The sequence below is a fragment of the Lampris incognitus genome, chromosome 12, assembly GCF_029633865.1.
Source record: "Lampris incognitus isolate fLamInc1 chromosome 12, fLamInc1.hap2, whole genome shotgun sequence".
Taxonomy (NCBI): domain Eukaryota; kingdom Metazoa; phylum Chordata; class Actinopteri; order Lampriformes; family Lampridae; genus Lampris; species Lampris incognitus.
Genome location: NC_079222.1, coordinates 2931283 through 2943901, shown reverse-complemented (window position 1 = coordinate 2943901; position 12619 = coordinate 2931283). Strand labels below are relative to the sequence as shown.

Below are 12619 nucleotides of genomic sequence, written 5' to 3'. Positions count from 1 at the left end.
TCATGTCAACATGATGGTCATGACAGTCTGTTATCATGTCAACACGACGGTCATGACAGTCTGTTATTGTGGCAGATCTGTTCGAGGGTCGCCACTGTAACGTCTCTACATCTGTGCAGGAGCTGCAAACAGAAATAGGACCCCTCCATCTGACAGCAAGGAAGCCAATTCGCAGTGGGCATGAACGCGTTCCAGAGGTGGTGTTGAGATGGTGCTGTTCTGGGGGTGGGGTACTGAGTGGCTCACCCCTGCTATTTGCCCTGACAGTCCCATTATTAGGGGTAATTTGTACGTGTTGCTGGAGCGGTTGATTTGTGACTGGAGTGCTGGTACTTGAAAGTCACAGATTGGCTTTGAGAAGAGAGATCGCCTGAGACAGGAGAGGGGAGGGGAAGATGATTGGGTGGTTGGGGGCGGGGTGCTGGGATAGCGTACTACTGATCCTGCATTTGTCCTTATGATATATACAACATAAAACAACATCATATGGTATTCCTCTTCGAAACAATTAGGCAATCGAAACGCCTTGAAGTTCCTCTCATCTCAGCGAAGTTGAACTCTCACTTGAAATATGATGATGATGGTGATGATGATTTATTTCTAACATGTAATAAGTAGGATATAGCATACAGTTAAGCCACTGCCAATAATGTGAAGTGATCAACAAATCCACACATCAAACTCAGTGAACACAACTCCGTATGCATCACATTATTTGTTACATGTTGGAAAAGCAGTAGGAAGTGCACACTTATTTTTTTCCTGCCCTTTCTCTCCTGCTCTTAAGTTATTTATATAGATATTGTTCCTACCCCTTCTCACCTACTCTAAGTTATATTATATTATATTATTTATTTTTCCTACCCCTTCTCACCTACTCTTAAGTGAATTCAGCTACCGTACATTACAAACTCAAGTCCCACTGTACTGTATAGTTCACGTTCAATGCTGCACAATACAAACTCACCTACTGTGAACAATAAGAGAAAAGACAAAAACACACGACAGAAAGAGAAAGAAAAACATGCTAATGTCATGTAGCAAGAATAAACATATCTCAGTGCTAAATACAACCCAAATATCGACTCACTGTCATAGAAAGAAAAAAATGTAATTAGGATTGTTTGGAGATAGACGGTTAACACAACTCTTCATCGTCCCTATATCTCTTGATAATCAGACCTTTGTACTTCTTGAACTGTGTAATGTTTGTACTGTGTTTGAGTTCCATGCTCATACTGTTCCACAGTTTACCCCACAGATTGAAATGCCCATGCTCTTCACAGTTGTACCAACACATCATTTCTTGAAGTTTGATTTCCCTCTCAAATTATATTCCACTCCTCTATCTGAGAGCATTTTTGTATATTACTGGGTAGTAGATTGTTTCTTGCTTTGAACATTATGGTTCCAATCTATAAAAATTGTGACAAACATATTGTATCAAATTATAGACCTGTGTCTTTGCTATCTCAATTTTCTAAAATACTTTAAAAATTATTTGTAAATAGACTTGATGACTTTATTGACAAATATAAGTTATTGAGGGCCTGTCAATATGGGTTTAGGAGCAACCGATCGACATCTTTAGCAGTGATGGATTTTGTAGAAAATATACCAACAGCAGTAGATAAGAAACAAAACACTGTAGGTATTTTTATTGATTTACGTAAAGCATTTGACACAATCCATCATTCCCTACTCTTGCAGAAATTGGAGCACTTTGGTATAAGAGGTGTCACACAACGCTGGTTAAGAAGGTATTCAATAATAGGTTTCGATATGTGAATATTGAAATCACTGAATTACATCTAAGAAGAGTAACTTGTGGTGTTCCACAAGGTTCAGTATTGGGACCTAAGTTGTTTATACTTTATTTAAATTAGATTTCTATGGTATCTAACATGTTGAAATTTGTTACGTTTGCTAATGATAGAATTTTATTTTGTTCTGGGGAGGACATGAACAAATTGTTGAAAACAGTAGAAAGGGAATTAAGAATGTTACAAAAATGGTTTGATACCAAGAAGTTATCACTAAATGAAAATAAAACAAAATGTAAATGTTCGGTGGTTTTAGGGCAGGCAGGGCAATTAGCAACACTCCTGGGTGTTATTCTTTTCCATTGCAACTAAAGTCTCCTACAGGTGGTGGGGTGACTGTACAGCTACAGGTGGATCCAGCATGAGCTTCAAGTCTATGTAGAGCCTCCACACGTGTTACATTCCCATGGATTAAAACCACAGCTGGCAGATGAAAAGAAACATTAGGTGACTCTATATGTATGAGGGCGCCCTTGAAAGTTGCCCTCCCTGAATACTGTAGGGGGTCGTGCAATGGTGGGACCACAGATTAACAGGGAATAGGACTGGGGAAAAAAGGTTAAAACCTGGGAAAATATAGGACCTTTAACTTTAGACTACATTCTCAAAATGTAAAACCTCTAAATGTTCTTGTGAAAACCTTCTTGAGTCATGTGACTAACATTGGAAAACAAAAGGGCATACAACCTCTATTACTAGGAATCCTTTGCCATCGTTGCCACTCATATATATATATGTATTTTTTTTTTTTTTTAGACAGCTGCAAAAAGGTAACATTTTGAATTGAAGGCTCAGAAGACAAACACAAGTTGCCTACCAACACGGGGATCCTGGTTCGAATCCCCGTGTGGCCTCCGGCTTGGTCGGGCGTTCCTACAGACACAATAGGTTGTGTTTGCGGGTTGGAAGCCGGATGTGGGTATGTGTCCTGGTAGCTGCACTAGCGCCTCCTCTGGTCGGTTAGAGCGCCTGTTCAGGGGGGAGGGGGAACTGGGTGGAATAGCGTGATCCTCCCACGTGTTACGTCCCTCTGGTGAAACTCCTCACTGTCAGGTGAAAAGAAGTGGCTGGTGACTCCACATGTATGGGAGGAGACATGTGGTAGTCTGCAGCCCTCCCCGGATCACCAGAGGGGGTGGAGCAGAGACCGGGACGGCTCGGAAGGGTGGGGTAATTGGCCAAGTACATCCATCCATCCATCCATTATCCGAACTGCTTATCCTGCTCTCAGGGTTGTGGGGATGCTGGAGCCTATCCCAGCAGTCATTGAGCGACAGGCGGGGAGACACCCTGGACAGGCCGCCAGGCCATCACACAGGGCCGACATATACACACACACACACACTCATACGTAGGGACAATTTAGTACGGCCGATTCACCTGACCTACATGTCTTTGGACTGTGGGAGGAAACCGGAGCACCCGGAGGAAACCCACGCAGACACAGGGAGAACATGCAAACCCCCCCAAGTCCCCAAGGTTGGACTACCCCGGGACTCGAACCCAGAACCTTCTTGATGTGAGGCGACTGCGCTAACCATTGCACTACCGTGCCCCCTGGCCAAGTACAATTGAGAAGAAAAAGGGGGAAAAATACAAAAAAAGAAAAAAAAAGAAAAGAAAGATATTCTATCAGAGTGAAACATCAATTTAAGATACACCCATAGCCATACGATCAACCTCCTTCCATGTCATATAGTATTTTTCATAAGGGCACCATACTGACCCAGGTTGTACCAGACGTCCATCTCTCCGCTTAACGTTCGCACTTCGATTATACTCTGGCCCAGGAAGTCGTCAGACTCCCTTTTCAGACGCTGCTTCACCCTGGACTTAATGTCATCGTCCTCATCCCACACTCGCACTTTGATCCGATCCGATGAATTGTGGCACTCACTGAGGGAGATCATCAGAGATGGTGGACATGGCAGGAATATAGCATACGTATGTTAATGGACAAATTCACCGAACCTAATGTGCACATCCAGGAAGTAGCGATGGTCTGTATTGCCTATTAAAACTTGGAACTGCTTTGGTGTAACTCATATTACACAAAAACCAGTCTTTTCCTGTTCAGAGCCTGTCCCACACTTACTACATGTACCAGCAAGCTGCTACAGCGTAATGCTTCTAATACCTCCGCTCTCGCTCTCTCTCTGTCTCACTCGCTCTCTCTCTGTCTGTCTCTCTCTCCCTCCCTCCCTCCCTCCCCCTAACTCACTGTCTCTCCTGTAGTGTTTTATTTCCCAAGTATGTGACATCATTTTACATGTTATCCTTATGCGGTGCTAACAGAGAGCGATTTAGTCTGTGTGCATGGAGTAACTTTGGTCTATGTGCATGGAGTAACTTTGGTCTATGTGGCATAACTTTGGTCTCTGTGCATGGAGTAACTTTGGTCTATGTGCATGGAGTAACTTTGGTCAATGTGCATGGAGTGATTTTGGTCTATGTGCATGGAGTAACTTTTGTCTATGTGCATGGAGTAACTTTTGTCTATGTGTATGGAGTAACTTTAGTCTGTGTGCATGGAGTAACTTTAGTCTATGTGCATGGAGTAACTGTCAGTGTGTATGGACGAACTTTAGTCTATGTGCATGGAGTAACTTTGGTCTATGTGCATGGAGTAACTTTGGTCTATGCACATGGAGTAACTTTGGTCTCTGTGCATGGAGTAACTTTGGTCTCTGTGCATGGAGTAACTTTAGTCTATGTGCATGGAGTAACTGTCAGTGTGCATTGAGTAACTTTGGTCTATGTGCATGGAGTAACTGTCAGTGTGCACTGAGTAACTTTAGTCCAAGTGCATGAAGTAACTTTTGTCTATGTGCATGGAGTAACTTTAGTCTATGTGCATGGAGTTACTGTCAGTGTGCATGGAGTAACGTTGGTCTATGTGCATGGAGTAACTGTCAGTGTGCACTGAGTAACTTTAGTCCAAGTGCATGAAGTAACTTTTGTCTATGTGCATGGAGTAACTTTAGTCTATGTGCTTGGAGTAACTTTACGTGCATGGAATAACTTTGGTCAATGTGCATGGATTAACTTTAGTCTATGTGCTTAAAGTAACTTTGGTCTATGTGCATGGAGTAACTTTACATGCATGGAGTAACTTTGGTCAATGTGCATGGAGTAACTTTAGTCTGTGTGCACGGAGTAACTTTGGTCAATGTGCATGGATTAACTTTAGTCTATGTGCTTAAAGTAACTTTGGTCTATGTGCATGGAGTAACTTTAGTCTGTGTGCATGGAGTAACTTTAGTCTATGTGCATGGAGTAACTGTCAGTGTGTATGGACGAACTTTAGTCTATGTGCATGGAGTAACTTTGGTCTATGTGCATGGAGTAACTTTGGTCTATGCACATGGAGTAACTTTGGTCTCTGTGCATGGAGTAACTTTGGTCTCTGTGCATGGAGTAACTTTAGTCTATGTGCATGGAGTAACTGTCAGTGTGCATTGAGTAACTTTGGTCTATGTGCATGGAGTAACTGTCAGTGTGCACTGAGTAACTTTAGTCCAAGTGCATGAAGTAACTTTTGTCTATGTGCATGGAGTAACTTTAGTCTATGTGCATGGAGTTACTGTCAGTGTGCATGGAGTAACGTTGGTCTATGTGCATGGAGTAACTGTCAGTGTGCACTGAGTAACTTTAGTCCAAGTGCATGAAGTAACTTTTGTCTATGTGCATGGAGTAACTTTAGTCTATGTGCTTGGAGTAACTTTACGTGCATGGAATAACTTTGGTCAATGTGCATGGATTAACTTTAGTCTATGTGCTTAAAGTAACTTTGGTCTATGTGCATGGAGTAACTTTACATGCATGGAGTAACTTTGGTCAATGTGCATGGAGTAACTTTAGTCTGTGTGCACGGAGTAACTTTGGTCAATGTGCATGGATTAACTTTAGTCTATGTGCTTAAAGTAACTTTGGTCAATGTGCATGGAGTAACTTTAGTCTGTGTGCATGGCGTAACTTTGGTCTATGTGCATGCAGTAACTTTAGTCTGTGTGCATGGCGTAACTTTGGTCTATGTGCATGGAGTAACTTTAGTCTGTGTGCATGGAGTAACTTTGGTATATGTGCATGGAGTAACTTTACATGCATGGAGTAACTTTGGTCAATGCGCATGGAGTAACTTTAGTCTATGTGCATGCAGTAACTTTAGTCTATGTGCATGGAGTAACTTTAGTCTGCGTGCATGGAGTAACTGGTCTATGTGCATGGAGTAACTGTCAGTGTGCATGGAGTAACTTTGGTTTATGTGGAGTAACTTTGGTCAAGCAAATCACCATCGTCTATGTGTTTGTACTGAGCTCTAGTTACTGAGCCTCGTGTTGTTTTTGATTGCAGTCGTCCTTTAAAACAAAGACTTGATGAGTCCGCGGTGGTGTAGCGGTCTAAGCATCGGCTCTGTGTCGATGCAGTTGCCCACTGGGGACTGGGGTTTGCGCCCCGGTCTCGTCAGATCCGACTATGGCCGGACTCGACGAAGCAGCGATCATTGGCAACGCTGTCTTCGGGAGGGGGGCGGAGTCGGCTTGTGTTCGTCACGTGAATGCGTCCCTGTGTGTGTCGGAAAAACAGTGGTTCGGCTTGGAGTCGCCTTGTCACGAAAGTGGCGAGGCGGTCTCCTTCGAGACTGCCGGCCGGAGAGATGCAGTTGGCGAACGCATACAGTGCGAGGGTGGGTGTTTGAATTAAAATAGGGATCGATTGGCCACTAAATTGGGAGAAAAAGGGAAAAATCAGAAATAAATTTATAAAAAAAAAAAAAAACAAAGACTTGATAAATATAAGACACATAAAAACCTTCTGCATGAGAATATGAATACATTTTTGTCAAAACACAAGAAAAGTTTTCTCTCTAGTATATATAATTAATAAAACACATTGAAACTTTATGATCAGGCTCATCAGCATCTTTGGCTGAAATTGGCTGAGATTTGGAATACGTTTGTATTCCAACCAACTTTTTAAGAGACAAGAAAACAGAAATGTGGTGAGCCAACATTTTACAGCACAGTTTGTTTTGGTGGTCAGACTCACAAATGGAACTTCTCTTCCCAGACAGGGTTGAGGTTTCCATAGATGGTTTTGGTCCTCTTTTTGGTCTTTCCCACCTGGACAGTTACATAGGGATCACTGGACCCAGTTTTATCTTTTGCTTGAAGGCCTTGGGCGCACAAGACTACAGATATGAAGAAAAGCAATAAACTTTTTAGAAAAAAAAGAAAAAACTTTCCACACACAAGATCATCTTGTTATAAAAACACTATAACCATCTATGGTATCGATGTAATCCTGAATAATGGGCATGCACCTTCATTCACCCCTTTCTCACTGCTGCCACAAATTCTGTGTGTAACAGTGGGTAATGTACCAATGTGATCACACAGCCATCTGAAATATTACACATATTGCCTGAAGTCAGAATCTCATAATAGCTCATCAAAATATTGATAATTGTTAAATGACTACTTTAATAAGGGCTTCCGCATGACTTTTCCCTTTATGGTTCTTCTGGATTGGTTTGTTGGTGAGTTTGTCTCTCTCTCCCCTTCTTACTTTAACCAAGGTGTCCAGTTCACCCCCACCTCACCTAAACAAGGGTCTCATGCCACAGCCAAATTCTTCTTCTTCTTCTCTCTCCAATAACCATTTCTTATACAAATATTTTATCAGCTGGATATCTGATGCCCATGTCAGTATGTCTATCCCTAATGCAAATCAAGGATGTGACAGAATGTAGTACTGACACTGCATAGAGAGACTGACTGGCTGACTGAAGGCCAATATACACAGGCACCAGCTGATAGGTGTCAGAAAGTACACCCCTATTCATTTCAATAAACAGCCTGCCCACATTGGTGCCTTCTAGGCTCGAGTCCACAGATAGCTGTTTGACGAGAGGGACTTGTCAGTACACTGTTCCATCAGCAGATGTCAGTGCTCCTACAGACGTGTGTTTTCTATGGGAGGAAGGCATTAGCTGAATTTTGCAGAGCAGTGCTAAACACGGCCGGATTAGTATTTGAAGGGTGTCATTCTAGTGTGTGCTACAGGAGGCATCTTTTTACATTTTCACCCCTTTTTCTCAGCTATTGTATCCGGCCAATTACTCCACTCCCCAGAGCCGTCCCGGTCACTGCTCCACCGCCTCTGCCGATCCAGGGAAGGCTGCAGACGACCACATGCCTCCTCCGATACATGTGGAGTCACCAGCCTCTTCTTTTCACCTGACAGTGAGGAGTTTCACCAGGGGGACGTAGCGCGTGGGAGGATCATGCTATTCCCCCCAGTTCCCCCTCCCCCCCGGAAAGGCGCCCCGACCGACCAGAAGAGGCGCTAGTGCAGCAACCAGGACACATACCCACATCTGGCTTCTCACCCGCAGACATGGCCAATTGTGTCTGTAGGGAAACTCGACCAAGCCGGAGGTAACACAGGGATTCGAACTGGCGATCCCCGTGTTGGTAGGCAAAGAATAGACTGGTACGCTACCCGGAGGATCCTACAGGAGGCATCTTGACTCAAGTCATTAGACTCACTGCTCTGTTTTGGCACCAGTGTGTGCTGGCCTTGACTCACACAGAATTCCTCATCCACTCTATGGTATGGATCAGTGAGTAAGGCATACAGTACCTACCTGTGATCGTGATCTTGGCTGACCACTTCGAGGTGCCATCTAGGACACTTTGTTTGATGGTCTTCATCTGCTGCGCGTGGATTGCCTTGTTGATAACAAACACATCCCTGATAACATCAAATATCTCTGGCTTGTTCCTTTCCCTGATCTTCATCCGATCCTTCATCGCCATGATGATGTTCTGGGTGCGGTCCTCGGCTCCATGCTTTGAACTCTTCTCTGCAGCACCTAGTGGATCAGCCCCAACACACAGTGAGACATCCGTTTTAAGAGGGGGGGAACAAAAAAAAAAAAAAAAAACATGTTTCTGTTTGTTCATATTAATTTCACTAGGCTACTAACTGCAAACTTGACAATATCAGAAATGGCCAGTGAGTGACTTCCAAACAAATCCACAAACTGATTTTTTTTCTCTCCCCTTTTTCTCGCCAGTTGAATCCAGTATATTACCCCACTCTTCCGAGCTGTCCCGGTTGCTGCTCCACCCCCTCTGCCGATCCAGTGAGGGCTGCAGACTACCACACGCCTCCTCCCATACATGTGGAGTCACCAGCTGCTTCTTTTCACCTGACAGTGAGGAGTTTCACCAGGGGGACGTAGCATGTGGGAGGATCACGCTATTCCCCCCAGTTCCCCCTCCCCCCCCCGAACAGGTGCTCTGACCAACCAGAGGAGGCGCTAGTGCAGCGACCAGGACACATACCCACATTTGGCTTCCCACCTGCAGACACGGCCAATTGTGTCTGTAGGGACACCCGACCAAGCCGGAGGTAACACGGGGATTCGAACCGGTGATCCCCGTGTTGGTAGACAATGGAATAAACTGCTACGCTACCCGGATGCCCCAGAAACTGAATATCAATTAATTATGTGTTTTTGATATTTCATACAGAGCTGGAAACACAGTGACGGTTTAAATGTCACAGACTATCAATATGTAGAAAAGCTGAGCTGAAAAACATCGCACAACTTTCAAATTGAAGAAACGTGCCAAAATTATCTTGTTTCATTTGTATTTTATAGCTTTCATTTATTCAGACACAAATGCAGCCACACACACACACACACACACACACACACACACACACACACACACACACATATTCACACCTAGGGACAATTTAGTACAGCCAATTGACCTGACCTACATGTCTTTTGATTCACCTGACCTACATGTCTTTTGATTCACCTGACCTACATGTCTTTTGATTCACCTTACCTACATGTGTTTTGATTCACCTGACCCACGTCTTTGAGTCACCTGACCTACATGTCTTTGAGTCACCTGACCTACATGTCTTTTGATTCACCTGACCTACATGCCTTTGATTCACCTGACCTACATGTCTTTTGATTCACCTGACCTACATGTCTTTGAGTTACCTGACCGACATGTCTTTTGAGTCAACTGACCTACATGTCTTTTGATTCACCTGACCTACATGTCTTTGAGTTACCTGACCTACATGTCTTTGATTCACCTGACCTACATGTCTTTTGATTCACCTGACCTACATGTCTTTGAGTTACCTGACCTACATGTCTTTGAGTCACCTGACCTACATGTCTTTTGATTCACCTGACCTACATGTCTTTGAGTTACCTGACCTACATGTCTTTGAGTCACCTGACCTACATGTCTTTTGATTCACCTGACCTACATGTCTTTGAGTCACCTGACCTACATGTCTTTTGATTCACCTGACCTACATGTCTTTTGATTCACCTTACCTACATGTGTTTTGATTCACCTGACCCACGTCTTTGAGTCACCTGACCTACATGTCTTTGAGTCACCTGACCTACATGTCTTTTGATTCACCTGACCTACATGTCTTTGATTCACCTGACCTACATGTCTTTTGATTCACCTGACCTACATGTCTTTGAGTTACCTGACCGACATGTCTTTTGAGTCAACTGACCTACATGTCTTTTGATTCACCTTACCTACATGTCTTTGAGTTACCTGACCTACATGTCTTTGATTCACCTGACCTACATGTCTTTTGATTCACCTGACCTACATGTCTTTTGATTCACCTGACCTACATGTCTTTTGATTCACCTGACCTACATGTCTTTGAGTCACCTGACCTACATGTCTTTGAGTCACCTGACCTACATGTCTTTTGATTCACCTGACCTACGTCTTTGAGTCACCTGACCTACATGTCTTTTGATTCACCTGACCTACATGTCTTTTGATTCACCTGACCTACATGTCTTTGAGTCACCTGACCTACATGTCTTTGAGTCACCTGACCTACATGTCTTTTGATTCACCTGACCTACATGTCTTTGAGTCACCTGACCTACATGTCTTTGAGTCACCTGACCTACATGTCTTTTGATTCACCTGACCTACGTCTTTGAGTCACCTGACCTACATGTCTTTGAGTCACCTGACCTACATGTCTTTGATTCACCGACTTACATGTCTTTGAGTCACCTGACCTACATGTCTTTGATTCACCCGACCTACATGTCTTTGAGTCACCCGACCTACATGTCTTTGAGTCACCTGACCTACACGTCTTTGAGTCACCTGACCTATATGTCTTTGAGTCACCTGACCTACATGACTTTGAGTCACCTGACCTACATGTCTTTGAGTCACCTGACCTACATGACTTTGAGTCACCTGACCTACATGTCTTTGGACTGTGGGAGGAAACCGGAGCATCTGGGGGAAACCCATGCAGACACGGGGAGAACATGCAAACTCCACACAGAGGACGACCCGGGACGACCCCCAAGGTTGGGCTACCCTGGGGCTTGAAGCCAGGACCTTCTTACTGTGAGGCAACTGTGCTAACCACTGTGCTGCACAATATAATCTAATAGTAATATATTACCGTGCAATAAGATAAGGATGTCCAATTTGCCTGTTTTTATTCCTTCTTGTAACACAAATTATGGCCGTACATATTAAAAAAGGTCAGTTCCAAGGTATTAAATAGAGAATAAATTAGCCCAACTGGCTGATGATATGACAATATTTCTACCTAATAGACGTGCGGAGACCAAAACAGTTAGATGTACTGAGGAATTTTCTGCTGTGTCAGGTTATATACATTTCATTTCATTGTTATATGCATTTCTGTATATAGCAATACAATATTCCCACTTTTATTTCTCCATCCCTTTCTTTCTTTTCTCTATCAGTATTACTTACGTTGCAGACAGTCTGCATTCAGCAGCTCTTGGCACTTCTCATGACATTTGACGCCGCATTCTGAGCAACGCATGCCTTGGCGAGCGATGCCCCATAGTAGTCCCTCACACTCATAGCAGTAGGTGGGCGTAGTGGCGGTCCACACCTCAAAGCTATGTGGAGTGGTGCAAGATATCGGGTAAATGAGAGCCTGCAAGGTCTTCTTGTAGACATGGTTTTTCTGCAGGACGGATAAAAAAAGAGTTTGATTTACTGTTTGGGATCATTTCTGATATGTCTGACAGTTCAGGAAAATTAAAGTGTCATAAGACAGAAGGTTAAGTCATATTGTAATCCAGATCCATCAGCTGGGCTTTTTTTGAAATTCAAGCGTGTAGGAAAGCATCTCCTTGACGCTGGTGCTCCACTCCTCCACATCGGCCACTCTCTGCTCTATCCCCTAAAATCTTTCTGCTTTTTCTTTTAACTCAGGAACAATACCATTTAGTTTCTGAGTTATTTCTCCTCGGAAGTCCACCAGCTCACTCTTGAGTGCTCCAGTTGTTTAGTGGAATTCTTTCTCCACATCCGAATGGACCGGACCGCCTGTATCTCCTCGGCAATGACGTTAGCTTGGATAGCCTCCATAGCTTTGTGTTCAGCTAGCGTGTTAGCTCTATTGGCTGTGTCCTCACTTTTCGTCAGTGATTTCTCGTCTTTTCTTAGGTTTTGTTGCGGTTTTCCTCTGGTCCGTCTTTTGTTTCCCCGTTTCATTCTATAATATCAACTTCTTGATTATCCAGTACCTTTTTTTATGGGGGGAGTAAGACCGTCTGGGAGCCTCCGTTTTATGCTACTGCTAGCTCCTCACCATACCGGAAGTCATCAAGACACTGTTTGATCTAAAAATCTAATTTGTCTTGTAAAATGTAAAAATAAATAAATAAATAAATCCACCAAATGGATTGGCGCTGGGTCTCATTTCTACAA

At 43.5% G+C, this 12619-nt stretch overlaps 1 protein-coding gene across 1 annotated transcript in view; it reads right to left on the bottom strand.

Annotated features, from left to right (window-relative positions):
- The window catches only part of LOC130121798 (protein unc-13 homolog B-like), a 176474-nt gene that overhangs the window by 47003 nt on the left and 116852 nt on the right, over positions 1-12619 (bottom strand). The window contains exons 15-18 of the mRNA XM_056290699.1: positions 11651-11870; positions 8473-8700; positions 6873-7014; positions 3550-3719 (exon numbers count right to left, since the gene is read on the bottom strand). Coding sequence (XP_056146674.1) covers positions 3550-3719; positions 6873-7014; positions 8473-8700; positions 11651-11870 — 760 coding nt within the window. The remainder of the gene's footprint in view (positions 1-3549; positions 3720-6872; positions 7015-8472; positions 8701-11650; positions 11871-12619) is intronic.